This window comes from Balaenoptera physalus (assembly GCF_965194825.1).
Source record: "Balaenoptera physalus genome assembly, chromosome: 20".
NCBI classification, from domain to species: Eukaryota; Metazoa; Chordata; class Mammalia; order Artiodactyla; family Balaenopteridae; genus Balaenoptera; species Balaenoptera physalus.
In genome coordinates, this window is record NC_138901.1 from 8,188,266 (window position 1) to 8,215,276 (window position 27,011).

General features: G+C 56.3%; 1 protein-coding gene and 1 long non-coding RNA gene across 6 annotated transcripts; one reads left to right on the forward strand and one right to left on the reverse strand.

Annotated features, from left to right (window-relative positions):
- Nucleotides 1–1,731: 1,731 nt before the first annotated feature.
- CYGB (cytoglobin) lies at nt 1,732–12,205 on the reverse strand. 2 transcript variants are annotated; one of them, XM_082442730.1, is made up of 5 exons: nt 11,113–12,205; nt 10,501–10,633; nt 5,897–6,128; nt 5,431–5,594; nt 1,732–3,052 (listed from the first exon to the last, which is right to left on the reverse strand). In XM_082442730.1, the coding sequence occupies exons 1-5, from the start codon at nt 11,150–11,152 to the stop codon at nt 3,019–3,021; spliced, it is 603 nt and encodes a 200-aa protein (XP_082298856.1). In that variant the 5' UTR covers nt 11,153–12,205; the 3' UTR covers nt 1,732–3,018. The 2 variants fall into 2 exon arrangements, with proteins under 2 accessions (XP_082298856.1, XP_082298857.1); XM_082442731.1 differs by lacking the exon at nt 10,501–10,633 and having other exon boundaries at nt 11,113–11,454.
- On the forward strand, nt 10,650–25,508 carry LOC309650855. Of its 4 annotated transcripts, XR_014257787.1 has the most exons (6): nt 12,275–13,057; nt 13,443–13,556; nt 14,276–14,344; nt 16,363–16,433; nt 16,832–16,920; nt 25,077–25,508. It is a non-coding gene; the product is annotated as an uncharacterized lncRNA (long non-coding RNA). The 4 variants fall into 4 exon arrangements; XR_014257785.1 differs by lacking the exons at nt 13,443–13,556; nt 16,363–16,433; nt 25,077–25,508 and adding exons at nt 10,650–10,900; nt 17,397–19,412 and having other exon boundaries at nt 12,988–13,057; XR_014257786.1 differs by having other exon boundaries at nt 12,275–13,556.
- The last annotated feature ends 1,503 nt before the right edge of the window (nt 25,509–27,011 follow it).

Here is a 27,011-nt window from a genome sequence, read left to right on the forward strand (position 1 = left end):
ATCCCTGAGCATAGAGCACAAAACAAAACTCCAGTCGCTGCTCCTGTACCCTGTAGCCCCCTGCCCACAGCCTGCAGCCCACCAGGACACATGGGCCCCGCCCAGCATCACCTCTGTTTGGACCTTACCTGCCCCCCTACTCAAGCAGCATCCCTTGCTCAAGTGTAGGATGAATCACTAATTGCCAGTGTCCTGTCTTTGGGGGGTTGGGCAGTGGAGAGAACCATTCTCAAGGGCCACATTCCAGAATGATTCCAGCTCTGAGGCCCCTTCACCACTTTCAAGCCAACCGAAGTGAACTGGGGAGGCATTTTTCTTCCTAAAGACTACCCCCCACCTTCGACCACAGATGCCCCTTCTCCTCTTAGTCCCCTCAACGCCACTGTCCCCACACCCCTCTGGCTCCGGCTCAGCCTGAGCCCACCAGGGACCATGAACTGGAAGTCTCTTTCAAGAGTCATCGCTCATCTTGGCCAGCAACCCACCCCCCCGCCCTCCATTTGCTGCTTCCAGTGGCCTGACCGTCACTCTGTCCTGAGCATTCCCATGTCCCCAGCTCTGTGGCGTGCATCCTCCTTCCTGCTCCTGGTACCTGCCTCGCAAGACAGGCCTCACGTTCACTCCTGTTTTAAATTAGAGGTGACCGTGGCTCAGAAAGTGTGAGTGGCTTGCCCAAGGTCACACAGCATAGGGAGACAGTCCAGAGCCCGGGGCTCTCTCTTGCAGCGCCGCCTCCCTGGAAAGGCCTTGCCTCGCTCTGTCCTCTGCACTCTGCATGCCCGTGTCAGTGCACACAGCTGACTCTTGGCCCCAGGTACTGGTTTGGCTTTCTAAGAGTGGTATTTATTTAGTCTCTGAATTGCTATCCAGCACCTCTGCTGTGCCAGGCCCAGGCGATGAAGGCACAGCCTTCATTCAACAAGTTCACGGCCTGGGAGACAAGACCTTTCTTGTGCGTCAGCTGAATCTTCCCAGGCAGCCGGGAGCCCTCCCAAGGGACAGAGGCTGCTTCCTGCTTCTCCTGCAGCCCACCGGGGGTGGTGACCTCCTGGTCCCTCCTCGGGGAGTCGATGCTGCTGACTGTTGCCTCCATCATGAGTGAGGGCTGGGCAGGCCTGGCCCGAGGCTGTGGGGTGGGAGATAGAAGGGGCTGGGAACAGAGAGCTCAGGGAACGTACTGGGGGCCTAAGGCTAGTAAGGGCAGACTTCCTTTTTCTCAAACGCCCAGGGGCTGCCCCACCACTCCTACCTGGAGTATCAGGCCGGGCCTCAGCTCTTGGAGTGGGATGCCCAGCTCAGGTCCAGAAGGTCAAGGTCCTATCATTGGCTTGCTTGGCTCATTAAACTAGCAGGGCCCTCCTTTCTGAAAATCTCTCCCCTGAGTCCTCCCTCTCTTCTCTCCCCCATGTGAGGGAGGATATTTCCAGAACAAAAGATGAAAAGCCCCCGGACTTTTTTAAACAAGCACAGACTCCCTTCCCGCCCTCCCACCTCTAGAGCCCAGCTTCCGGTCTGCAGCTCTGTGCTCCTGAGTGAACAAGCGGGGTGCCCCCACCACCATCCTGAGCCCCAAGCAGAGGGGCCCGCGACCAGCCAAGGCTGAGACACAGGTGAGGGGGACCCTTGGGGGGGGGTCACCTTTCAAGAAAAAGGCCCGAGTCTTGAACTAAGGAGGGGAGACAGAGGCGAGGGGCAGGTGGCAGGAAAAGACCAAATGAGCGTGCACAGACACAGGAAGAACGAGTCTGTTTAATGACACGGCTGGGTCTGGTTACAAACATCGGAAACTACAAAAGGAGGACAGGCAGTTACACGGATGGCTGCACGAAGATGGGACAGGAGGACACAGGCACAGTAGCCACAGCAGCAAAACATCCTTGAGGACAATACACGTGACCAAGGGGCACACATTGGGGGGGTCCCCAGCAACGCTGACCTAGATGGATGGAGAGGGCCGACTGCAAGCCAGCAGCCAGGAGAGGCAGGGGAGGGAAGGCCCTCAGCCCACAGAGCCCCGGGAAGAGATGGAGGCATCTGGTCCCGTCACCACTGCCCCACCGACAGCAGCCTGGATCCCCCTCCCGCCAGGGCCGTCTGTCTTAGTGGCAAAGGCAGATGGAGCTGGCATCCGAGGTTTCTGGACCATGGCCCCTCCCCCGCTGCAGTCGTCCTGTCCAGAACTTCTGGCCCCCTCTGTCTCCCCTTGTCCATTTAGGGGCAAGTCAGGGAGCCACCTCCTTTTGTGGGGGGCAGAGGTAGGGAACGCCGAATCCTTTCTGCCTGAAGTGGAAAGCGGGAACGTGGGGAGCTGGTCAGAGAGAATGGGCTGGGCTTTGCTGGCAAGCTGGGTCACCCCAACCCTGCCCACGCAGGCCCAGGTCCTCTCTGTGCTGATGTGGGACCCCGTCATCTCTGCCGGAACACTCTGTTCTCTGCCCAGAAGCTGCCAGGACCCCTCGGAGGGCAGAACCGAGGCTTCACACGTGCCTCTGGGCCTTACTGATACACATTATAGATATGTATGTGTATATATATATATAGATTTATATATAGATTGTATATAGAATATATCTGTATATACGGTAGACGTGTGTGCGTGGTATTCTAGATAAGTGACGTGGAGACCTGTGTGTGGCCAGGCAGATAGAAACAGGGCCGGTTTGTTCCTCCAGTGACTCACAGACCTGCCCCTGATTCCCGCCGGCCGCTCAGCTAGGTCTCTAACAGTGAGTAGAAAAGCTAAGAAGGGTGTGCCCCGCTCTTCAAGGAGGAAAGGTCCCCCACCCCACAGGCCACCCGCTGCGCCGCTGAGCTGGGGTCAGCATCCAGGCAGCTGATGCCACCTTCCGGCGGCTCCAGGGGGACTGTGGCTGAGGCCGAGGCAGCCTCTTTCCTGGAAGACGAGTCAGGGATTCCTCCAGCTTCCTTGGCACCCAGAGACGGCGGGTCAAGGAGCGTCTTCAGAGCTCGGCCTTCTGCTCAAGGTGCTGCCAGGGAGGGGGGAGGAGAGAGGGGGTCCTATGGCCCCGAAGAGGGCAGCGTGGCCGGTGGGCTGTGGACGAGATAGGAGATGTAGGTAACAGGTTACTAGGGCCTCGGAGTGGGACCAGGGAACCTGGGGAGAGGGCAGAGGAATCAGGGGCTGCAAGGCCAAACGCTACCAGCCCAGAGACCCACGCGGGGCCCGTGAAAGAAGCCCACTAGACCCAGCTTCTAGGCCCTTTTCTGCCAAGACCTCGGCCGGCCCATCTGAACCTCAGATCTTTTTCTCTAAAATATGAATCGCGTCTGTGGTGCCCACCTCCGTGGGATCTGAGTGACAGAACTGCCTGAAAGTGCTTCACCAACTGCGACAGTGAGCTCTCTTCCTCTTAATTCTGACACATGCGCACTCCCTGGTTGGCCTGTGGTGCCCCCTCGGGCCACCCATGGGCATTCTCTGCACACGCAGCCCCTTTGCACTCACCACCCCCAACCTCCGCCACCTCCTGACTCCACACACGCGCGCGCACACACACACACACACACACACACACGTGCACGCGCACACCCTGAAGCAGAGACAGTTCAATAAACAGTGGCGTCTGGCTCGCTATTGCGTCTCTGATAAGAGATGCTGGATGGAGGCCTTCTAGAGCTCTGCCCTGTAACTCTCTCGCCCTCCGAACCCCTATGGACCCTGGCAGTAGTGGGGTCTGCAGGCCCGGGCCCAGGGAGACACGCCCTCTTGGGGGGGTCACACCCGTGTTCCCAGGAGACCAGAGGTGGCACCAGAGTGTGCAAAGGGATGAGGGGACAATTCCCTCAGCTGGGGTAACCCAAATGTGGGGTGCTCAGGCCCAGGAGGGCGCAGGGCCCCGGCCAGTCCCCACGGTGGCCCATCTCCATTCAGTCCACAAGGAGCAGAAAAGGGGAGGCAAGAGATTTCAGCGGTTTCCTAATGCTTGGGGTTTGGCGAGATTTAAGTCCCAGGGGTCCAGCTAGGGCAAGAGAGGGGAGGGGACAGGGCTTCGTGTCGGGAAATGCTGTCCATGTGTTTCTGATTCACTGGGGCTTGCACGGGCCAGCTCTCTCTCTTCCGTCCCTCTAGGCTCCTATAAAAAAGCCCTTTTCTCTAGAAGCAGGAAGTCTTGTCTCCTGGCTGTAAACAAACTCATCTTTGGCGGTAGAGCCTGCCTGGGGAGAGGCGTGGGAGGGCAAGCCCCCTTCCCCCCACTGACCCCTCCCCTGCCCTCCGGCTGCTTCCGGGCTGCCGGCTCTGCCAGCTCCTCCTCCTCCTCCTCCTCCTCCTCCGGCAGGTAAAAATCGCCTGCCTGCTTCCGTTCACTCTGAGGTCTGGGGCGGCCCCGGCCCAGCTGTGAACATCTGGAGTCGCTGCCTGGCCATTGCCAGCTGTCCCCGAGGGCTCCGCGCTCTCAGGGTGGTGAAGGGAGCGGCAGCCAGCTGGGGCCAGTGTGGTCAGAGGCAGGAAGGCCGGGAGGCCGGGCCTCTGCAGGCTGCCCTCGGGGGACCTACTCCGCTGAGCTGTGCGGGGTTGCCTGTGAGCAGGAGGTCCGGCCGGCTCCGCGGACCAGCTCGGAGCCCGGGGAAGGGACGCCGCCTTTTCCCTGGGAAACTGCTGGGAATGTTTCTCTCCAACGCGTGTCCCGAGCCGCTGGCTGACCCCTGCTTCCCATTCCCGCCTCCGCTCCTCTCCCCCCTCCCTCCTCCAGCCCTGCCTCCGCCCCTCCATTGAGCTCCCAGAGCCCCAGCCCCTTGGGGGCCCAGGGAGGCCGGAGTGTTCCCAGCCGCCAAGTCTGGGGGCCAGCCCTCCCCTCGTGCTCCAAGTCAGCTGGAGTCACCAGGCCAGCAATCCTCCTGGAGCCCGTCCCCCGGGGCCCTCACCCCAGAACTGGGAACCCAGCCTCCGGGGTCAGCCCAGAAATAAAACCCCCTGCTGGTGTGCGTGGGAGGGACACCCACGCAGGCCCCGGGTGGGCTGCGGCACGTGCGTGCGTCCTCGTGATTCTCCTGGCTCCAGCCTTGCTGAGGCCGAGGCGGGAGGGAGCGCGGTCAGCATTAGATGAAAAACAGCCCCCATGTGATTGGTACCAGGGAGGAAGTGGCCAGAGTTGGCCTGGGCTGCCTCTGGGCCTGATGAGCAGCCTTCCCGCCAGGAACCTTTGCAGCCTCTCTGCCCGGGGCAGCCTCGGTCTTGGGGTGCCCTGAGTGTCCACTGGTTCTAGGGAAAGGGAAGGCTCTGCCCGAGGAGACTCTGTTTGCGGTCCTCGGCATGAGCGGCCTTTTCCTATCATGCCTGTTCTTTAACGTGTCGGACCCCAGATCCACCCTCCTGGAACTGTTCCTGCCCCGGTGCTCAGTCCCTGGGCGCTAGGAGAGGTGGGAGGCCAGGGGACAGGGGAGGATGCGGCAGGGAGGCTGCCTCCTCACGTGGTGGCGTTGGGGACCTGCTGTACCCAGCCCACTTCCTTGTAGGCAGCGGTCACGTGGCTGTAGAGGAGGCCGCGAAGTTTGGCCCAGGCTCTCTGCGTCTCGGGTGGGAAGTCATTGGCAAATTCCTCGGCAATCACCTCCAGGATGACCCCAGAGAGGATCTGGGTACGAAGGAAGGAGGGGGAGTAAATGCCTGGGCATCCTGCCCTCTGCAGCCCCCAGAGCCCCCAGCATCCCTTCTATCCTGTGTCTGGCCAAGGGGATTGTTCATGAAACAAGAACCTGGCAGCTTTGGGAACCAGACACCCTCAAGACGCAGCCCCCATCCTGCTGCCCCTCCCGGGAACAGCCAGGCCAGGGGAAGAGGCTGGGTGGCCCAGTGGCCCGCAGGCTGCCATTGGTTATGGGGCTCTGGGGTGGAACAGGGTGGGTGGTGGGTGGCAGCACCCATCCGGTGACATACCTTGAAGTACACAGGCTCCACCTTGTGCTTGAGGGCGTGGGCTTTGCCCACGAGGGCAAGCACAGAGGACACCTTCTCGGGGTCGTGCAGATTCTCCACCACGGTGTTGAGGGCCCCCATGACCCGGCAGGCGTGTTTCCGCAGCTGCGGGCTCCGCTCCATTTCCAGGGGCTCCTCCATGTGCTTGAACTGGCTGAAGTACTGCTTGGCCGACGGGAAGTTCACAAAGAACCTGGCAGGAGGCAGCAGGTGGGTGCTGAGCAGGGGGTGGCCTCAGGCCCCACCCTGAAATGCCCAGACGATGGTGGGGGCGGGTACGGAGGTGGGAGAGGCTGAACCCACCCTCACCCCACCCCCATGTGTAGCAGTTCCTCAAACACACACTCTTCCTCTGGACGACCTGGCTTACATGCAGACCCCTCCCCAGTCGCGGCCATTTCTATCCGCCAGATTTGCAGCTTCCTCTCCCAAGGAAGCAAGCTTCCTTGCTTCTTGCCTTCTTTCCAAACTCCACACACCCTTCAAGGCCTGCTCCAGTTGCAGCTGAGAGAGTAAGAGCCTGCTTTCTGGAATCCCCGGCCGGTGTGCCCTTGGGCAAGTTAACTTTTCTGCAGTCAAATGCTCTATCCCTGAGCTATACCACCAAGTTAACTTTTCTGAGCCTCAGTTTCCTCATCTATGAAATGGGCATCACTGTTCCTATCTTGGTTGTGAGTCGTTGTGGTTGTTGGGAGGATGAAACGAGAAACAGCATGTGGAGCCCTGGCACAGTGTGGACACAGGGGCTCAGTAAATGCCACCCTTTTTTATGATGAAGTCAGAGCTCTCTTCCTAAACAAAGGAAGGCCCTAATGACTTAGCTGACTTAGCTCAGGTCATGGAAGGGAAGAAATGAGACTCAGTCCTCCTCCCAGCCCAGTCCCTTCCGTATTCACTACCCTGCCTCCCTCCTCAGCCTGCATAGTCATCAGTTGATTTAATTAAAGATATGGATTGATGTCACCGGCCTGGTAAGTCCTTCACGTCTGTCTGTACATCTTACCTCTCCAAGCAGCCTGTGCGCTTCTTGGGGCAGACCCCAGGGCTTTCTAACCCCTCCCTCTCCAGTTTATCTGAAATTGTCTAATTCCCCCCTAATATCACATTCACTGGGTCGCTCTCATGCTCAAAAACATTCCATGGCTCCCCACTGCCTACCGGACAAAGTCAAAACTCCTTAACCTGGGATTCCAGGCTTCTTAGAAACTGTCCCGCACCCGCTTCTCCAGCATGGGGTCCACATTCTTCCCTACGCTCCAGCCCAACAGCTTCACTTACCATGGGTTAAAGATTCCTCGACATGCTGGCCCCCTTCTGCATGGTGGACCCACGCCCCCTTCCCCGGTGTCAGCTGGGCCTCTCCCTGAGCGCCCGGCCTGGCCCAGGGCGCCCGCTTTCCCTCCAAGGCCATTAGTGTGTTCCCTGCCACCTTTCACGGCTTCTTCCTTGTGTGTCCGTCTGGGTCCCCCAACCCCAGGGCAGAGCCCGGGTCTCACGCGCACTCTGACCCATCACCTTGGCCCAGAGCCCTGCGCTTTGCAGGATGGTGGTGATGACATCTGCGATCCCGCACCCAGCCGGGGCGGGAGGTATGTGGCCAGACTCAATCAGAACTTACATAACTTAACTGAAGCCTCAGAAAATGGATGGAATGTCCTGGACCTGTTTTTTCAGGTTGTTTCACACTTTTGGAGTGTCCCCTTTGTGATTAGAGAGCGCTGGTAATTTGCCAAAACAGCCCTTGGGGCCGGGGGTCGGGTCTCAGATCTGAGAGCTGGAACAGATGCAGGGAGAGCATCTGGCCCCGGCCACCCTTTCAGGCTACGAGGCTGAGGCTGGCGGGGGAGTGACCAGGACACAGTCCACGTGGAGAGCCGGGAGGGCCCCTCTCGGAGGCCAAGTGTGACCTTGGGCAAATTGCTTCACAACCTCCTGTCTGCAAAAGCGTGAGAGGAGACCCTGCGCCCCTGCTTGCTACTTCACAGCTATACTGGTGAGGACAAATAAGGCGATGGGTCTGAAAATACATTGGATTTCTCTGGAGAAGCGTCGTAATGAAGGACAGATACGAAAAGCCCAGTCTGGATTTAAATGAGGATCTCTGACTTCAGAGGTTTTGCATTGCAACAAAAATACTAATTTCTATTTGGCTGGTGAATAATAGCATGCAGAGCATCTCCACTTGTTATTTCATACAATGCCACAACCAAGTGGGTATTATGTCCACTTTACTGATGAGAACATAACAGGGACTATTTATTGAGCACCTACTATATGATCTCATTAATTCTTGCGATATCCTCCTGAGGGTGGCACTGTTTTTATTCCCACATTCTGGATTAGGAATTGATGCCCACGGTTGCATCAGTGGGCCAAGCGGAGTGGGTGGCAGGACCAGGAAGGAGCCGGGGCGGCCCCCGCTTTGATGGCTTCCCCAGACCGCCTCAGAGGCTGCTCTGCCGGGGATGGTAGCCTGGGACCCAGTGGGTCTCCCGTTATGGCCCTAAGGATGGTCCCGCTGAGCCCTTCTTCTGGGCCAGGGGCGTCAAGGGGCCTTGCGCTCTGCTCCTTCATCCTGGCGTTTCTCTGCGACCCCCCCCGCCCCCCCATCCATGTTTACTCCTGACCCTCCCAGTTCCGGCCTGCGCTGCTGGGAGAAGCCTCAGCAGCCAGCTTGGGGAGTTTCTCAGCTTCCAGAGGCATCTGGGCTTCCAGGAGAGCCTGAAATAGGCTTGTCTGAGTGTGAGGGGGAAGGCGGCAGAGTTACAACCGGGAGGGGAGCCTTCCTAGAGCATGGGTCTCTTGGTCTCCTCCCGGCCGGGAGAGGAGGCATGGGGTCTGGGCAGCCCCTCCGCCCCTCTGCCACAATCCTCTGCCACCATCCTCGCGGCTGCTACCTCCTCACAGGGGGAGTGTTGGGGTGTGGCTGGCCCCAGCCCAGTGGGGAGGGAGGAGGTGAGAGTGCCCGGTCAGAGGGCTACAGTCTCGGGCTCTGTCCCGTCCACCCGTCTTTGCCCACCAGTCCTTGTTGATGGGGCGTAAAGACAAGAGGGGTTTGTGACAAAACTGAGGGGCACAGGATCTGGGGAGGGGCCTTATCTGAGAAGCTCATCCGTCGAGTCCCCCTAACACCCCCTACCCTGGGGCGGACAGCAGAAGGAGGAGAAAAAGGAAAGGGAGGCTGGCGGGACTTGGGGCTGGGCGAGTGGGTGCTGGGCCAGCTTCTCTTCTGAGCTGGGCTGGGCTGGGCTCCCGGCAGCAGAGGTGGGGTCAGGGGAAGTGTGCCTGGGGTTATCAGCCGCCCAGATCTAACTGCTATCTCAGGCCTTCTCAGGTTAACTGTGGGCCTCCCTCTGAGCCCTGAGCACTTGGTAACCACCTCCCCAGCCCAGACCCAGTGCCCCCTGAGGAACGAGTTCCCCTCTGGGGAACTAGAGGGGCACAGAGAGAGGATGAAACCCTTGCCAAGAGCTCAGACTCTCCAGAAACACCTAAGGGTTCAGTTCCTTCCTCGGCACCCCCCCATTCCTGGGGAGGTTGGGTGGGACCCTAGGAGCTGGATCTTGGGACACATCCCTTACATGTCCTCACTGGCAAACGGCAGGGCGTCGGGACAAACTATCTCCCAGGTCCTTTGGACTTTGCCTCATCTCCTCTTGGTGACCCGTGTGCACACCCGGGTGCATCCTGAGGCCCGCTGGGCCCGCATGTGCCGACACACAGCTGAGAGCGGCCCTCCAGGGACGCGGTCCGGCGCATCTGTGACTCCACCGTCCACCGTGTGCTCGTGTGGGTGGCTCGCACGCGCAGGGCTGCACCTCCCAGGGTCTGATGGCTTCGGGATCTGAAATCCCCTCTTAGCTTCCCCACCACCCCCGGCTGTTTCTGGGCCTGGGAGCCGCCCAAGTAGCTGTCCCTTCCTCAGGAATCCTCCCGGAACTCCTCAAGAGTGCTTCTTGCTCTTTTTCCTCCAAAATCTGTTTCTAAGTTGGAATCAGGGCACATCAATATGGAGCTGGGCAGGTCCCAGGCTTGGGGGAGGCACAAGGGAGAGAGTGCGGGAGAGAAAGAGGAGCCAGAGACGGGGCCAAGACTGGGAGACCGGCATGCACTTCAACTGTCCTTTCCACAGAGAGGTTTCACCCCATCTTCAAACAATAAGACTTTCCAGATCTGCCCTAGATTTGACAGCTTCCGTCTGCCAAGGACAGAGGGTTAAGGGGACCTCCCTGCCTGCACCCCCAGGGACCGGCACGTGTGGGAAGAGAGCACCGATCTGTAGCTGTAGTCAATTACTAGCTTGTGTGGCTTGGGGACATTAACTATATGGGAATGGTGTGCATGTGCACTGGTGTGTAGGTGTGTGAATACCAGTGTCACTCTGTGTGTGTGTGCATCCCTCGGGGGCATGTGGTGCATGAATGACCACTGAGCCCAAGACACATGACCCTTTCTCCCCAGATCGGGGTTTCAGGGTGGGGCCCTGTCTCCTGAAGCTTCTCCCTTTCCCTCCACCAAACTCGGCAGGGACTGTATCCTAGGGCACTGTTTGCTTCTCCACTCACCTGCACCTCACCTGGGAGCTCCCTGCTGGCCTGGCCCCAGGGCCAGGAAGGGGCCAGCTGGGGAAACCGGACCTCCAGGGTCTACTCCTTTTGACCTCTATTCTTTCGCCCTTCGCTCTGTTCTTCCAAGTCTCTGAATACAGAAAGGGGCTGAGCTGGAGAAAGGGGTTTGCTCCTCTTTGTCCTCCTTCTTGGCTGATCCTCAGTTTTCCTGTCTCTAGAATGGGGAGCCCCCAAGGCCCCCATTGGAAAGGCTGGTAAAACGTGTGTCCATAACAGCTCGGTTGCGTGGCTGGGGTCGCTGGTGAGGAAGGCATGGCTGGCTGAGCCGGGAGTTCTGAGGCCCGGGAGAGGAGGGAGATGGAGGTGCCCTCCTTCTGCGTCTGGCTCCTAGTTCCTGGTGAGCACCTCGCCCAGAGAGAGCTAGGAAGGGCTCGGCCAGGGCTTCGCCCAACCCCAAGGCGCCCCACGCTGCCCGCACCCCGACCGGCCCGGCCCCAATCGCAGCTGGGGAGGTGGCGCCCGAGCTCGGACCCGGGCCGAGCCCACCTCTGCCCGGAGCCGCTGCCGCCGTCCCTCCCCCGGGCCCGGCCGGGCCGGGGCGACACCTACCGCACCAGGATGGCCACCCCCACGTCCTCGCAGTTGGCATAGAGCCGGGCCCACGTCGCCTGCACCGCCTTCCTCTCCGCCTCGGACAGCTCCTCGCTCCGCTCCCTGCGCTCAATCTCCATCTCGCCCGGCACTTTCTCCATGAGCAGCTCGCAGCCCAGCCCGGCTACGCTCGGCGGCGGCGGGGCGCGGGGAGCCGGGGCCGGCTGCGTGTGCCGCTGGCGGGCGAGTGGTAGAGCGCGCTGGAGGGAGGGAGCGTGTCTGTGCGCGCCGGGTGTGTGTGTGTGTGTGTGTGTGTGTGTGTATGTGTGCGTGTGTGTGTGTGTGTAGGGTATATGTGCAGGGGGCGGGGGACCGCGAGCGGGGGGCGGGGATGTGGTCTGCTGGAAAAATGTGAAAAAAAAAAAAGATCCGCTCCAAACCCCCAACCCCTTGTCCGTGAGCCAGTTCCGGCAAGGTGAAGGCTGGGCGGGGTGCCCGTCCTCCAGGCCACCGCGGAGTTTGGCTGCCGGGCGGGGCGTAGGTGTGGCGGGTGTGCTGGGGGGGTCCCGGGAGGAGGGGGCGGGCGGGCCGCACGGGAGTGCGCCGCGGCGCGTGCGGGTCTGGGGGCACCGGGTCCCGGCTCACGCTGCGGGCGAGGCCGGGGCGTGTGCCTGTGTGCCCCCTTCCCGCGGCGGGGAACTGACTCTAAGTCGAACACTCCCAGGCATTTGCGGCGTGGCCGCCAGCCCGAGGGGGCGGACGCGAGCCCCTCCAGCGGCGCCGCGGTCCGAGCTGAGCTCCCGCTCGCTCCCGGCCTCTCCCGAGCCAGCCGGGGGGCCGCGGCGCCACACCCAGAGCTCCGGACCCCAGACTCTGGAGGGTTTAGGACTGGGGTCATCTCCCTACGCCAACACCTTACAGGAAAACACCAATGCGGGGATGGGGGGCGGCTGTCTAACTTGAGCGCCAGAGGCCTGCGCCCTCCTTTCCTTCCCGCTAGCACTCCTCCCCCTCGGGGCACGCACATGGCGTCAGAAAGAAGGCCCTGGGTGGCTTACTGATGACACAGGCAGGCCCAAACCTGGCGCCGCTCCTAATTCTGGCCCTGGGGGAGCAAAGTCCGAAGGAGAGGCCGCTGGGCCAGGCAGAGCGGACCTGCGGTGGGTGGGTCGGTGGGGTTGTCAGGAAGCCTTGGGGGCGGGGAGGCCCAGGGCGCTGGAGACATCTCAGCCACCAGGACCTGGATTAGGGAGGGGTTCTGTGGGTGGAGGAGACAAATTCTTGTCCTGGTGGCCTTCTCAGGGAAGGGGATTGCACCAGAGGTGGGGACTGTGCCTCTGAGAGCCACCTGGTCCCCACCCTGCAAGCGGCTGCTCGGTTCTGGTACGGAGGGGGTCCCACCTCTGACTCCCAGTTGAAGCCTGAGGCCAGACCCAGGCTGCAAGCATCTGAAACATGTGACACATGTGACGGCTCTTGTGGGGTGTGTCCAGTTCTCCCTAAGACTCCCTGGTGACACTGCCCTTCCCAAGTCTGTGTCCACTGCTCAAGTATGGCAAGAGGTGGCGGCTCTCCTCTTCAGCTTTGGTTTACGTGCTTATTTTTAAAAATTCTATTTCAAAGCAGAGAGCCCTGGCACAGCCCTAGCTCTGGGCCTTGCTGGAGCCCAGGGTTCCAGTACGTTACTGGAATCCTGGGCGTTACTGGAATCCTGGGCGGGAGGCCTCTTGGCGCTCAGGTCTCAGTTGAGGGAGGGAAACTCTAATGCCCTCTTCTGGGGGTCTTGGAGAGGGATGGAGGAGAGTGTGTGGGCTTAGTTTTTTACACCACTCTCAGACCCGTGTTCTCTCTTTTGGCCTGTGCTCCGCATGCTGCCTGGGCCACCTCTGATAGCTTCCCAAGAGCCAGTGCACTGGCCATCCAAACGGCTGCCCAAGAGGTTCCCCTGGGATGTGGACAGAAAGTAGGAGAAATCTTGATTCTATTCACTTGCATCTCACCCTTTACAAGTTTTATGTATGTCTCTGGTGCGGGACTGTATTTGCACAGTAATAGAGTACATAATCTATGAGTGGATGCATATATCCCTTTTCCTGAGTGCACACTTAGATTCTGCCTTTTACTGAAGAAGGTATGTAATCAGAAACATTTGGAAACGGCTGTCCAGAGGTTAGAAGTGAACCACTTAGCCAGCCCTTCACTCTCTGGCCTCCCTTGTCTTTCTGGCTTCATCATCTATATTCTTCCCCTCTCCTCCTCCCCTCCCGCTGCCTCCCCTGTGACATCGTGACTCCTCCAATACTCAACTTCCAGTTGCCAGAACATGCCCTGTGCTTTCCCGTCTGCAGCCCTGGCGGAGTCTTCTGTCTGTGGGCCCACCCTTCCTTGAGCTCCTGCAAATACAGATGAGCCCAGCTCCTCTCTGAAGATTCCCCTGATGCGTGCAACTCCCAGCGTGCTCTGTAGGTAGCTTTAATAGCCTAAGTCTCTCTGCGGTGGTCATTTGTTTAACTTGCCAGTGCGTTTGTCTAGACTCTAAGCCCCTTGAGGGTCAGGCCCAGGGCTTAGTTATACCTACATCCAGAACAGACTGAGGTCGATTTACCCTGCCACTGGGGGGGGCAACCTGGGTCCAGTGAGGTTAATCAGTCTTCCCAAGGTCGGGTCTGCTGACCCCACTAATCAGCTTGAGCCTCCTAATCCATCGCCAGCAGGAGCCTCAGGATGGACCGCAGGGGCTTGGGAGAGCTGGCAGGGGCCATCTTGGCCCTTCTCCTGCAGACCCGGTCTGGAGGGGATGGGGCAGCTGAGCCATGTGCACTACCCTCTTCCTGCTCAGCACCTTGGCCATGCTCTGGCGCCGCCGATTCGCCAACAGGGTCCAACCGTGAGAAACTGACTGGGCCACGGGCTGGGGTGGGGGAGAAACTACTGCGCTGGGTTACAGCCAAGCTGAAGGCGGGCGGGGGCTGCCTGGGCTCCAGGGAGGCTGGGAGGGACTTGCAAGGGAGCCCTGAGAGGTTCCCCCTCGAAGTAGGGGGAACTCGGAACTCTTCAAAGACGCTGGCCACAGCCTCTGGTTCCAGAGCCCAATGTGGCTTAGGTCTTGCAGAGAAGCAGGAGCGGGGTCTGGGGTCTGAGTGCTGCCCACAGCTCTGCCTGCCTCTTCTCCCTCCCACAGAGAGCCCAGTGGGGTAGATGGAGCAGTTATGGGCAGCAGCTTGGAAACAGACCTCCAGTCCTCAGGCAGGTAAGGCAGAAGAGTCTAGGGTGGAGGAGGAAGGGTGTCGCTAAGGAGGCTGCCGCTCTCCCCTGTCCCTGCCCAGGCCCGGGGGTGTACATGGGTATGTGCGTGTGTGCGCGTGTGTGCGCGTGCATGCTTCACGCTGGCCCCTCACCCCAGCTACCCTGTTCACTGTATGCCTAGTGGGCAGGCCGAATGTCTGTTTTCTCCAGTTGGGAATGGGACTCCCAGCCTCTCCTCTGGACCAAAACTTCTCTGCCTTGCTTGTCCTAGTGCGGGGTGGTCCCCAGGGTCCCTTCTGTTGGAAGGTGCAGGGGGAGTGGAGAGAGGGATGAGGCAGAAGCAGCTCTGCGTTGCTTTGCTTGCCTTCCCTTCCCCCTCCCTCTCCCGCTGCCCCCCGCCCAGCCTCGGCTGCTCCGCTGCCTGAACCTCCAGCAGGATTCGCTGTCCAGTCCCCAATAGAAGGCGCAGGAGGAGCATGACATCATCAGTACTGAATGCCATTGGCTGGGCAGTCCCTGCGGGCAGGACACTGTCTCCAGTGGCCAGAAAGTTAACTCTTCCCTATTCTGGAGCCATGTGGCCTTTACCAGGGGTGAAGATTGGGAAACTTCTGGACTTTTCCTTCCCCGCTGACTAGTGTCCTTTGATGATAGGGGCTCTATGCCCAAGAAAACACTGAAAAATCAGCAAATATTTCTGAAGAACGTACTGTTGGAAATGTTCATTTGTGCCTTTGGGCCCATCTAGTGTGGGGGACCTAGCTGAAGAGTGATATTCTCTGCTGTGGAAGCATCTTCTAGCCCCCGGCACTGCTTCTCTCACTTCCCTGAAAGGAGGATCAGATGGCTGAGACAGTGAGCACGCATGCTCGCCTGTGCACCCCACGTCTCTTCCAGGGTGTGGGCAATGTGCCTGCAGTGTGCCGCTTGAATACGTCGAGGTTGGCAAGCCGAGAACTTGGGTCTTTCTCTGTGCCTCTGCTCTGACTTCTCAGTCCTTGGGTTCCCCCAGGTTTGGAATGTCAGAAGGCCCCCTGGGAAGCCCAGGGCCTGTGCAGGAAGCAGAGTCATTTCTGTGACGCCCTTCCTCGATAGCTGGGCTAGCTGAGAGGGTCACAGTGGTGCCTAATTACGACTACCGGTGAAATGGGCTGACACGTATAAAATGGGCCCTCAAATGCTGACTGGTCCTCACTGTTGAGTTTGGGTCTGGAGCCGGGCAGCCTGAGTTTAAATCCTACCTCCGCTCTTACTGAGAGGCTGTGGGCAAATTATGTAATCTTTTAATTCATATGTAAACTGGGATTAATAACAGACTGGTTGTGAGGTTTCTGTGAGGTTTAAATGAGATAACCGTTGTAAAGCACTCAGCACAGAGTAACTGCTCAATTAACGCCAGCTCTACTCTTGCTGTTATATGATCAGTGCTTTATTCTTCCCCAGGGGTTTCTCGTACATTAACTCACTCGGAAGTCTCCATGGCCCCAAAGGTTTGGCAGTTCAAGTGTTTCTAGCTCTTGTTAATGGTGCAGGAAGCTGAGGGACAGGGAGACGTAAATGACTTGCTCAACGTCGTGCACCCAATTTGTGGCTGATGTGGGACTGACAGGTCCCTGACTTCAGACGGTCCATCTCCTCGACTGAAATGCCCCTGGACCTCCTTTCAGGAGAGAAGAGGCCAAATCTGGGACCATCTGGCCGGGCCTGGTCTGCTGTGGCCTTGCCAGAAGGAAGCAGTTGCCTATTAACTCCTTGGGACCCAGCTAACTGGAAAAATTGGCCTGCCAACTAACCCCTCCTGCTGATGGTGACTCCACGGAGGGCTGGCCCAGTGGGGCGGTAGACGCGGAAGTTCTGCTCTCCAGTTCCACAGTCATAAATTCCAATTGGCTTCTGGGGCGCTCCTGTTCCTCAATAGTCGGGTGAATCGCTAGGCTTGGGGGCAGGAGGAAGGGGAAGGCTGGAAACGTGGGCGGGTCATTCTCCAGTCTTCTGACTCCGTGTTCTTTTCTGTTTAGAGAGAAAGAACCACTGAAGTAAGCCCTCGCCTCTTCAGGCGGAGCTCAGCCCCAGGGCCTGGGATCAGCTGGCAGGTAGGGCAGGGTCTGCAGCCTGGAGGAGAGAGGGCAGGGCTGGGGACAAGAAAGGAAGAATACAGAGTACGCAAGGCCTGGCCGTGTGGGAGCAGAGCAGGCTGTCTTCAGCTCTGTGGTCACGATGGAGGTTAAGGGTAGGAGGGTGGACTCCTTCCGTCGGCTCCTACCTTGAGCCTGTTATGTTCCAGGCCACAGGGCAAGGGTTAGTTTTAAGAGAACTACGTGTGATCTCAACAGCATTTTCTAGGCCTGGGGATGGTGGTCCTGCTGGAGGCCTGAGGGCTGTCTAGAGGACTTCTCAGGGAGAGGCAGTGCTCTGGGATGTCCACTCTGAAATACAAGGCCCCGCTCTGGGGTGGGAGAGAGAGCCGACCCGGCTTGGTTTTCTCTTTCAGCTCACATCCTGGTGTGCCCCCCACCCCCGAAGGACGCCGTGGCGGAAGGAGCTGCAGGAGGGAGACTGGGGAAAGCAGCCGTTGAGAAGGTAGACTCCGCTTTTCGGCCCCCGGACCCACCAGTCTGCGCTTCCCCCAAGGCCCTGGCTGTGGGGCTCCTGAAGTTGAGCCTGGCCGGGCAGGTGGGAGGGGCAGAGATGCTCAAGCTCTGGGACGGGCTCCCTTCCTCTGAGGAGGCCCAGAGAGAGGGACTCAGTGGGGTCCCCCCATTTAACTCGGGGGCAACCCCCGCCGCCCGGGGCTAGAGGAGGGAACAAGTGGGGAGCAAGGAGACTCTAGAACTGAGGGACAGCGATGGTTCACGTTCACAAAGGAAGGGCTGCCCTTTCACCCTCCGCTGAACCCTCACAACAACGCACGGAGGCTGGTCATATTATTGTCCACGGTTTAGAAATGAGGAAACTCACAGAGAGCTTTGCTAATTTGCCCGGCGTCACCCAGCCAGTAAGTGGAGGACCCCAGGCTCATATGCAGGTTGCAGAGCCCATGCTCTTCATGCCCACAGCGCAGGCCTCCCTGAAGCCACCTGGAAGTCTGCAGCTGCTCAGTGGAAGAAGCCGTTTTACTGGCCTGGCCGCCCATCTTTGGCAGCTCAGCTTGTCCAGGGCTGTGTGGTGTCACTTTGCGATGGTGGCACTCACTTCCTATGACATTTGCCTCTCCCTGGTCCCCAGAGGTCACCCTGCCACTGGCTGCTCTGCTGAAATGATCAATAGGAAATGCCGTTTGGATCTGTGACATGTCTGCCTGCAGCTGGATGGAAGCAACTCACAGCTTGTCCTCGGAGTGTGTTTTCTGTGTGTGTGTGTGCACGCGTGCCCGTGTCCCAAATGGGCAGTAGCATGTGGGAAGGGAAAAAGCATGACACTTGTTTCTGTCAATCTGCTGACTGCTCAGTAGCGGCGGCGGCCTCCTTTGCCCCCAGCTGCTCTGCCGTTTCTCTCTCTTTACCATCCTGCCTGATCCTGAGCAGAGATAAAAGCAGATTTCCGCTTCTGCTCCCTGCGATCCAGGCGCAGACCCTGCAGGCAGCTGCTGCCGACCGCCTTGCAGCCATTCGTCTTCCAAAGCCCCCCCAGACTCCCCCCACGTGCATCTCTCCTCCCCATCCAGCCCCCACTGCCCATCTAGCCGCGAGGTCTCTGCCTGGCTGGCCCCCACCCCTGACTTTCAGGAAAGAGGAGCTGGAGGAGTTCTCTAGACAGCAGGAAAGGGTGAGATGCAGCCGACTCGACTCGGGGAACCCACTCTGAAGTGATGGGGAGGAGGAGGCGCAGCCTGCTGGGGAGGGGCTGCTGCAGGGAGCCTGGCAGCTCTGTGGGAGCCTCAAAAAGTAGGGCAGGGCGGAGGCAGGGGAAGGGTCTCACCAAGGGAAGGAGCTGCCCACCTGACACGGGCCACGAGTTCGTGACCACCTGTCTCAGCTCCCGTCAGCCTGTCTTTCTCCTGGGAGGCCTCAGCCTTTCTGGTGACAGGACTCTCAGGCTGAGGGCCAGAGGGCACTGTTCCTGGGACCCAGTCTGTATTCCCCGATCCTATCTATGCATCCATTCTCTAATCTATCTGCCGTATTCCTGTCACTTCATCCTTGCCTCCGCTCTCTGCCATTTCCAAGTTGCCTGTCTCCTTCCACTGGGCTGAGGAATTGTCAGACCAAGGTCGCCTAGTGGCACCGGGGCTGGCTCACGGCCCAGACGCACATCCACGAAGTGACACCCCTTTGCAGCCCTGTTCTAAGAGCTTGCTCAGGAGGTGAAGGTGCCTCTGGGGACTGGTTCCAGATGGAGGGAGGGAAAGCAAGAGGAAGGGGCTGCTGGAGGTGGGGGGATGCGTCTGCCTGGGCTTGCAGGCTGCCCAGGCCCTGGCAGCCGGAGTGCCATGTGGGCTGGGCGGGAGGGGCTCTCTCCCCCAGGGAGCAGGCTGGCTTCGGTGGGAGCAGATTGTGTTTACACCTTCCCCACACACCCGGCCCACGCTCGCCTCTTCTTCTCAGGGCTCTCCCACCCCTGGGCTCTCTGCACAGTCTGCACATTGGCAGCTCCTGCTGCAGAGTTGCCACCCTCGGCCTAGAGCGCCTCTACGGGAGGCCGCCCGGGACAGAGGCGCCCCTTCCTCGGCCCACCATCTCCCGTCACAGCAGCTAGTAGGAAGCCCGTGCCGGGGGTGGACCCAGTGTTCCCAAGAGGCTGAGTCCTTCTCCCCTCCCATTTCCTTGGAAAGAGCCGCTGCTTGGAAATGGGAGCAGGAAAGTTCAGGGGCTTGGTAGACTGACCATAACAGGAAGGGGGGATTAAGGGCAACTCGAGAGACAGAGCTGGGTCACTCCTGGTCCGGGGTGTGGGCTGTTATGAAATAACGATAAAGGATCTAAGAGGGAGGAGCCCAGAGTCAGAGCACCGGGTTGAAATCTTGACGCCACCACCACTTCCTACCTCTGTGGCCTTGGGTAGGTTACTGAATGTCTCTGTGCCTCAGTTTCCTCATCTATAAGACAGAGATAACAGTAAACCTTCTCACAGGATTATTGTAGTGTTAAATTAGATAACGTGTGTCAAGGGCTTACCATGTTTAGTGAGTGTTCAATATATGTAAGCTAGTGTAATTGTGTTTGTAAACTGTCAATTACTGAACAGTTAGTCATTTCAGAACAATTAGTAGGTCCAGAACAGCTAGAGTCCCTCACCCCCTCCCCACGGCCCTTCCTGGCCTGTCTTTCCACATACACGCCAGCTGGGCAACGGGCAACTCTGAAACAAATGAGAGGACAGCAGAGGGTGGAACTGCTGGGTGGGGGCCACCTAATAAGACCCAGCACCCTGTGAGATGGTACCAGAGCGCACCACTGTTGCTTCTGGGTATCTAGAGCCCTGTCCCAACCTCCAGTGGGAGGGTCCTGGCCTGGATACCTTCCCCACAACGGGCTCTGCTTCTCCGAATGAATCTCAGCTCCCAGAGGAGACAGGAGGTGGTTGCCCTGATGCTTTTCCATCCTCCGTCTGAATGCTAATCTCCCTACTGACGGGAGCCTGAGTGACAGGGAGAAGGCTGCTCGGAGCTGCAGGGTGGCCGAGGGCAGCAGCCGGGAGCGAGCGGGGAGGTGCTGTCTGCTACTTCTGTGGCTGCAGCTCAGGGCCGCTGCCAGTCTCTCCTGGAGATTGGGACACGACCAGAGAGCTGATGAGGTGCCGGGGGTGGGGCGGGGGAGCAAGGGAAGTAGCCGCCACAGCTGCCTGGCATCACCCTAGGGTGCAGATGCAACCGGGGAGAGTACCCGCCCACCCCAAACGTGTGACCGTGTGTCTACAGGCAGGATAGTCCTGGGCAGGGGCAGAGAGCACAGGCCCCGATCCTAGACTAGGGGGGCACGGCGCCTATCGGAGGCTGGCACAATGGCACAGCACAACAGCAGGGGACCCAACTCGTTCCCCCAGGCTCCCAGGGCCCCTCTGCAGGGCCCTCACTGTTGGGAAGAAGCCCAAGACCTTGAGATAGAGGCAGTAATGCTTCTCTGTGAGCCTCAAAAGAAGGAGAGTAGCCAAGTGGCTCATACTAAGGTTTACTTGAATATAATGATGATGATACTACTAATATTATTAATACTGGCTAATAGGTCTCAGACACTTATTCCGTGCTAGGTGCTGTACCAAGAGCTTTATTCATAAGCATTGTCTCACTTATGAGGCAGGAACTGCTGTTAACCTCATTTACCCAATAAGGAAAGTGAGGTTCACAGAACTCACTCAAGGTCACTCGCAGCTGGTGGCAAAGCCAGGACCTGTGCCTGGGCAACGTTGATGCCAAAGCTTGTGAGGCTGTCGGGGGAGGAAGGAACTGAGTCTAGAGTGGGGGCTGTGCGGAAAGCCTGGGGTGACCGTCCTCCAGGCACAAGGAACGAGAGCTGCGGCCCCACCCCGGCAGTGCCTTTGCAGGTGGGCCGGGCGGCGTTTGCCAGGGTGAGTCACATGCTCTCTCTTCAGGAACCTGGGGTTCAAGGGTAGACCAGACTCTGGGTCCCGAAAGGCCAGTCCTTGCCTACCAGCTGAGGGGAAAGAGGAGAGCGGCCTTTCCAGGATCAGTCATCCCCTTCAGGGAGGAAGCAGTGGCCACCGGCAGGGGTGACAGACGGCGAGGCCAGCACTGGGAGCCACCGCCACTGCCATTCTATCTCCTTCAACCAGGGCAGAGCCCCTGGGAGGGAGACGATGGCAGCCAGCGGCCCAGCTGGAGGCGGAGCTAGACGAGGGGGAGCTGTTTGTTTTCGCAGGGGGAGGGCGCAGGGCATGCGGACACAGGAGGTAGCTTCAAGAGGGACCCACGGACAAACTGGAAACAAGTCCTGGCACTTAAGAACTGCAGACCCTCTCTGTGGAATGCACATGCCCCCTAGTGGGGACTAAGCCTAGAGGGTGGAGAGAAAATTAAAAGAAAGAGTTACTGATGACCATGACCTATGAGCCTGGGTAGGAATGGCCAGTCCCACCCTTCTGTGAACACACACACACCCATTTAACATCACACGCAGAAGCCAGCTAAACTAAGTATTAAAGGAAACTATTCAATTTGTTCACTTGCTCCTATCTAACAAGCACGTATTGGGAGCCTACAATGTACAAATCCTGTGTGAGGTGTTGGGAATGAGACAGCGATAAGAGGCAGTGCCTGCCCTGCTAGTTAGTACAAGACCAAGATCCTGGCCTGGGAGGTCCAGTTCTGCCAGCCCAGCCACTGCCTGGTCACTTGACCTTTCCTTCTCTGGACCTCAATCTCCCCATTTAATAGGCATGTGTTGAACCCAGGTGGGCTGGCGCTGGGGATGTAAAGGACTAATGACCATCCTCAGGAAAGGAACTGTCTACTGAGATGAAGGGGATGGACCAGATGACCTCTGGGGGAGCCACAGCTTCTCCCAATCAAAGGAGACTCTGGGAGACTGTGTCTGGAGGTGCTAACAAGGCCTCGCTCACTCAACAGACATGCACGGAGTGTCTGTGTGCCAGGAACTGTGGATACAGAAATGAATTAAGACTTCCTGCCACAAACAACCAGAAAACTGAGCAAAATATAAGAAACAGACACTTGACAATGCGCAGCACACAGGACGGTGACCTCATGACTGCCTCAGCGTCTGCCTCAGACAGTTCCCTGCCTGCGGCGTGGGGAGGGTGAGGAGACACGATGAGAGTTCAAGACGGTGCTGGGTGGGGGGCTTTCCAAAGGACATACACACCGATCAATGAGATCCAAAGACAGGACAAAGGTGATTCAGTGGAGGAAGGAAAATCCTTTCAATAGAATACAGAAAGCACTAACCATAAAAGCAAAATGGATAAACTGGACTTGATCGAAACTGGAAAGACTGGGAGATAATACCTCCCAAGCAAGTTTCTGAGAAAGGACCTGTATCCAGAATATGTAAAGAACTTTCACAACTCAATAGGAAGATAGGCCAATACAAAAAGGGAGGGTTTTAACAGACACTTCACAAAAAAGTATACACAGGGCCAACAAACACACAGAAAGATGCTCAGCGCCATAGTCAACAGGGAAATGCATGTTAAAACCACAGTGAGATATTATGACACACCTACCAGAATGCCTTATTAAAGACTGACCATAACAGGTGTTGGTAAGGGTGTGGAGCAAGTGTAACTCTGTAATATGTTGCTGGGGGAGTGTAAGTGTCACAAAGCACTTGGGAAACCCGTTTGGCAGTTTCCCCTGCAGTTATCTCAGAGGAATGAAAACTTATGTCCACAAAAAGATTTGTACAAAAATGTTCATTGCAGCTTTATTAATCATAGTTCCAAACTGGAAACAGCCCAAAGGTCCACCAACATGCACGGGAATAAAAATGTTGTGGTATATTCATACAATGGAATAATATTCAGTAATTAAAAAGGAAATGAACTACTGATGTAAGCCACAACATGGGTAATTGAGAGAAGCCAGACACAAAAGAGTACCTACTGTATGACTCCATTTATATGAAATTCTAGAACAGGCAAAACTAATCTACAGTGACAGAAAGCAGATCAGTGGTTGTCTGGGGCCAGGGTTGTATGGAGACTTGACTGTAAAAGGGTGTGAAGGGGATCTCTGGGCGATGAAAATGTTCTACATTGTGATGGGGTTGTGGCTGCATAGGTGTATTCCTTATTGGACTACTGCACTGTACATTTTAAATGGATGCATTTTATTGTATGTAAATTACACCTCAAAAAAGATGACTTAAAGAGTTTCAAAAAAAACCCCAAAAAACAAGAACAAAGACTTGACTCTTGCCTTGCTCACTGTCTAGTAGAAAAGCCAGACACGAAAACAAATAATCATAAAACAGTGAGTATTAAAAGAAGTATGTATGTTCACATAATAAGAGTGCCGCTTACTGAGTGCTTCCCTAGTGCCCGGCCGTGCTAGATGCTTTGCATGCACAATCCTAAGACCGTCCTGTGGGGTTTGGGAGAGCCTCCACCTCCTCCTGTTGCAGATAAGGAGCCTTAGAGAGAGGTGAAGTCATCTGCTTGGGGTTACTCAGCTCGAATCAGCAGAGCGTGTGCTAAACCAGCCTGCTGTGGGGACGCTGAGGAAGGAGCTAGGGGACTGCTTGAGCACCTCAGGTAAGATTTCGCAAGGGGATACTGAAGCATGAGTTGGGATTTGCTACGCAGAGGGAAGGATGAAGGGAAGGAAATGTCAAGGCAAAGGAAACAAACAGCATGAGCAAAGGTGCTGCAGCAGTTGTGAGAAGGCAGGGTTTCTGGGAAGGAGAGATGTGTCCAGAAAACAGCAGAAGAGGTCAATGGGATATTACGTATTCTTCAAATTCACTTATTTTTTTAAAAACTCATTAATAATTTTATGAGAGGCAACAGATCTGCTGAGCAGGCGAGTGAAATGTGTGTTATTGGTCAACACAGGAAAGAATCCACTGCAACCCAAGGTCATCCATTCTCAATAATTAGGGTACGTGTTGTTCCGTTTTTTCTCCTCCAGGAAGTTAAAGCTATGTTCAATGGTCCTGGATTTCTGCTGAACAGGATTTGTGGCCCTCTTTCACAGTCCTGAGAAATTGAAGGGAAAAACGTCCTCTATGCTTTTATGATGGGCTTTCTAGCTGGATGAATTAGAATCACCAGAGTTAACAAAACATGATCCACTGTCATAGCGTATTTTTCCAGGAAATCCAGCACAGCAGTTAAGACCACAGGTTTGGAGGCTAGATTGAGTTCTCAGTGCCCCTACTTACTAATGACTTTCATCTTTCTGCACTTTGGCTGCAAAACGGGGGATAGTGACAGGGCTGTTGTGAGAGTCAAATGAGAGAGCAAACTGAAGGTGCTTAGAGTCATCGAGTTTTATACATTAAGTACGGGCAGCTTTTTGTATGTCACTCAGATCTCAATAAAGTGGTTTTTTAAAAAAGGTGTTTAGAGCAGTGCCTGGCACGGAGTCAACACTATACACCAGCTGTTACTTTTTTTCAGGATGGTAATTTGAGTGTGTCAGTTCGTCTTTATTTTGCCACGACCCATTCTTCCAGAGAATAATCATTAAAAAAAAAAAAAATTTCGGAAAATGTCGATCATATCATTTAGGATGATTTTGGTTCTTTTTTTTTTTTCTTTTTTTGGCTGAGTTGGGTCTTCGTTGCTGCTCGTGGGCTTTCTCTAGTTGCAGCGAGCAGGGGCTACTCTTCCTTGCGGTGCGCGGGCTTCTCATTGCGATGGCTTCTCTTGTTGCGGAGCACGGGCTTTAGGCGCATGTGCTTCAGTAGTTGTGGCACACGGGCTCAGTAGTTGTGGCGCACGGGCTTAGTTGCTCCGCGGCATGCGGGATCTTCCCGGACCAGGGCTCGAACCCGTGTCCCCTGCACTGGCAGGCAGATTCTTAACCTCTGTGCCACCAGGGAAGCCCAGGATGATTTTGGTTCTAACAGAACAGCCAACTTGAGACGGCTTAAACAACACGGAGGTTTCTTTCTTAAATCTCACACTCTGTATTTCACTGAACCTAAGATGCCACTGCTCAAAAGATGCCTCCCACATTCAGAAACACTAACATGTAAAAATACGTGTCTCTGAATCAAACAAAAGGTCTGAAGGCAGGGGGCTTCGGGACTGGTTTCTCCAGCAGTTCAAAAGCATCTTCAAGGGTTCATGCTCTTGTCTCCTCTCTGCCACCGCAGACCTTCCGCTCTTGCTGGGAAACGGGCCTCACGGATACAAGATGGCTTCGGTGGTCTCAGGCATCTCCTCACGATGTCCCAAAGCCGGAAGAGAGGCTACTGTTATTAAAAACTAGAAAACGTTCCCAAACCTGGCAGAACTGCGCCGCAGACCCTTTCCTGAAACCATTCCTGGCAAAGGGAATAGCTTTCTATGGCCGACTAATCAAGATGCACTCCTTTGGGCAGGGCAGGGGCTTGCCCAGTAGCTCTGCTGTTTGTAAGACGGAGGAAGGACAGCTGCAGGACTAAGAGTGCCTGCCACACGGGTGAACTCCCCGGGATATCACTGGTGCAACTGCTCCCATTTAAGCAGCCAGCTGCTTGGGCTATACCTACCCTCCTCATGTTTTTACTAATAAAATTAAAGATTCCTTTTCAGGTTAAGAAATTCACTTCAATATTTAAAGACTCTGTTTTCTATATGTGGGTTTCGGATACCATGTCTTAAATCCTAGCAGTGACTGGAACTGAGTGAGCTGACCGCCTGAGCACAGCAGGCCAGCTGACCGGATTTCCCCTTTGCACTCAAAGCCAAGGTCCCTTGAACGGCCCTGGGGACTCTTGCCCTGTTCAGCTTGTGATCTACTTCTGTCACTTATCACTAGACTGTGTGACTCTTTCCATTTAATAAATATAGGTCTACACCGGCCTTGAATAATGTAAAACTCAAACGTCCTAGACCTCACCAGCAACGAGTGCAAATGAAGTCACACTGGCATTAGCATTTCCGTCTCAACAGCTCTGAGCCCTTGCCTGCTTATTCAGGAATTCTGGTGCATTCTTTGACGTCTTTCCCAGTTATTTCTGGATTGCTTAAGCAGTGCACCTGACATGTGCTCAGACACAAGGCCTCTCATTGCATTTTGCTCTGGCCGCTTGGCCACAGCCCAGCAGCCCGTGACACTGCCATCCGCCGTGAGCCTGCTGCGGTTCCACTAAGTGCCCTGTCAGGTGTGAAAGCTACACTGTGGCCTCTGGCACAGTGGCCCTTCTCGAGCTGTGACAAGTGGCCCTCACTGCACACTGGGTGGCAACTAGTCTGGGACGCAAGACAGACCTGCCAGAGCCCAGAGCCTCTGCCTTTCACAGATCAGCTCCTGCAGGCTCTCAGCCTCACTCTTCCTGCCAGAAAGTGGCTCGAAACAGTGCAACAGGTGCCCATCATTCCCCCCCAGTTTCCTCCCTAACCACCCATGCAAACACACAAAATCCCTCTTCCTTCCCCTTCCCCCCAAACCAAAAACCCTTATATATAAGATCCATTTATATATATATATATATATATATATATATATATATATATATATATATACACACGGTGCAGTATAACTTTGTGGTAAAAGCACAGACTCTACAGGCTGGGATCAAACCCTGACACCACCAGTTACCAGTTGTGTAAACTGGGGCAAGTTTCATCATCTCTCAATGCTTCTGTTTCCTCATCTGTAAAACGGGGGTAGTGATAACGCACTGCACTGTGCAGTGGTGAGGATTAAACGAATTAATATCCGTAAAGTACTCGAGGAGTGAATGGCACACAGTAAGTGCTATGAGGTGTTAGCTATCATTATTGTTTTGCCTGCAGATCACCTGCCTACACACAAGCAGCTTTTGGCAAATTCCAAACTTAGAGTCTGAGATGAAAGGAATTTAGTTTGCAGGGACAGACCCCATTCTTTCAGTATTATACAAAATAATCTGTCTTCAAGGGTAAGACAGAGAAACGTAAGGGCCAATTTCACACGATAGAAGCTATTGCTGAGTTAATGATTATATTTGTGGAGTACTTACTGTGAGCAGAGGCAGTGGAATACCAACTAGGCCTGTGAGGATATTAAAAAGAAAAAACAAATTAAAATAGACTTCTGCCTTGAAGAGCTCACAATCCAATTG

Coding starts and splice junctions, on each gene's coding strand:
- CYGB (XM_082442730.1), bottom strand. CDS start 11,152: ATGCCAACTGCGAGGACGTGGGGGTGGCCATCCTGGTGCG. Junction 10,634..11,112: donor GGGGTGGCCATCCTGGTGCG/GTAGGTGTCGCC, acceptor TTCTGTATTCAG/AGACTTGGAAGAACAGAGCG. Junction 5,595..5,896: donor TGGAGCCTGTGTACTTCAAG/GTATGTCACCGG, acceptor CTTCGTACCCAG/ATCCTCTCTGGGGTCATCCT.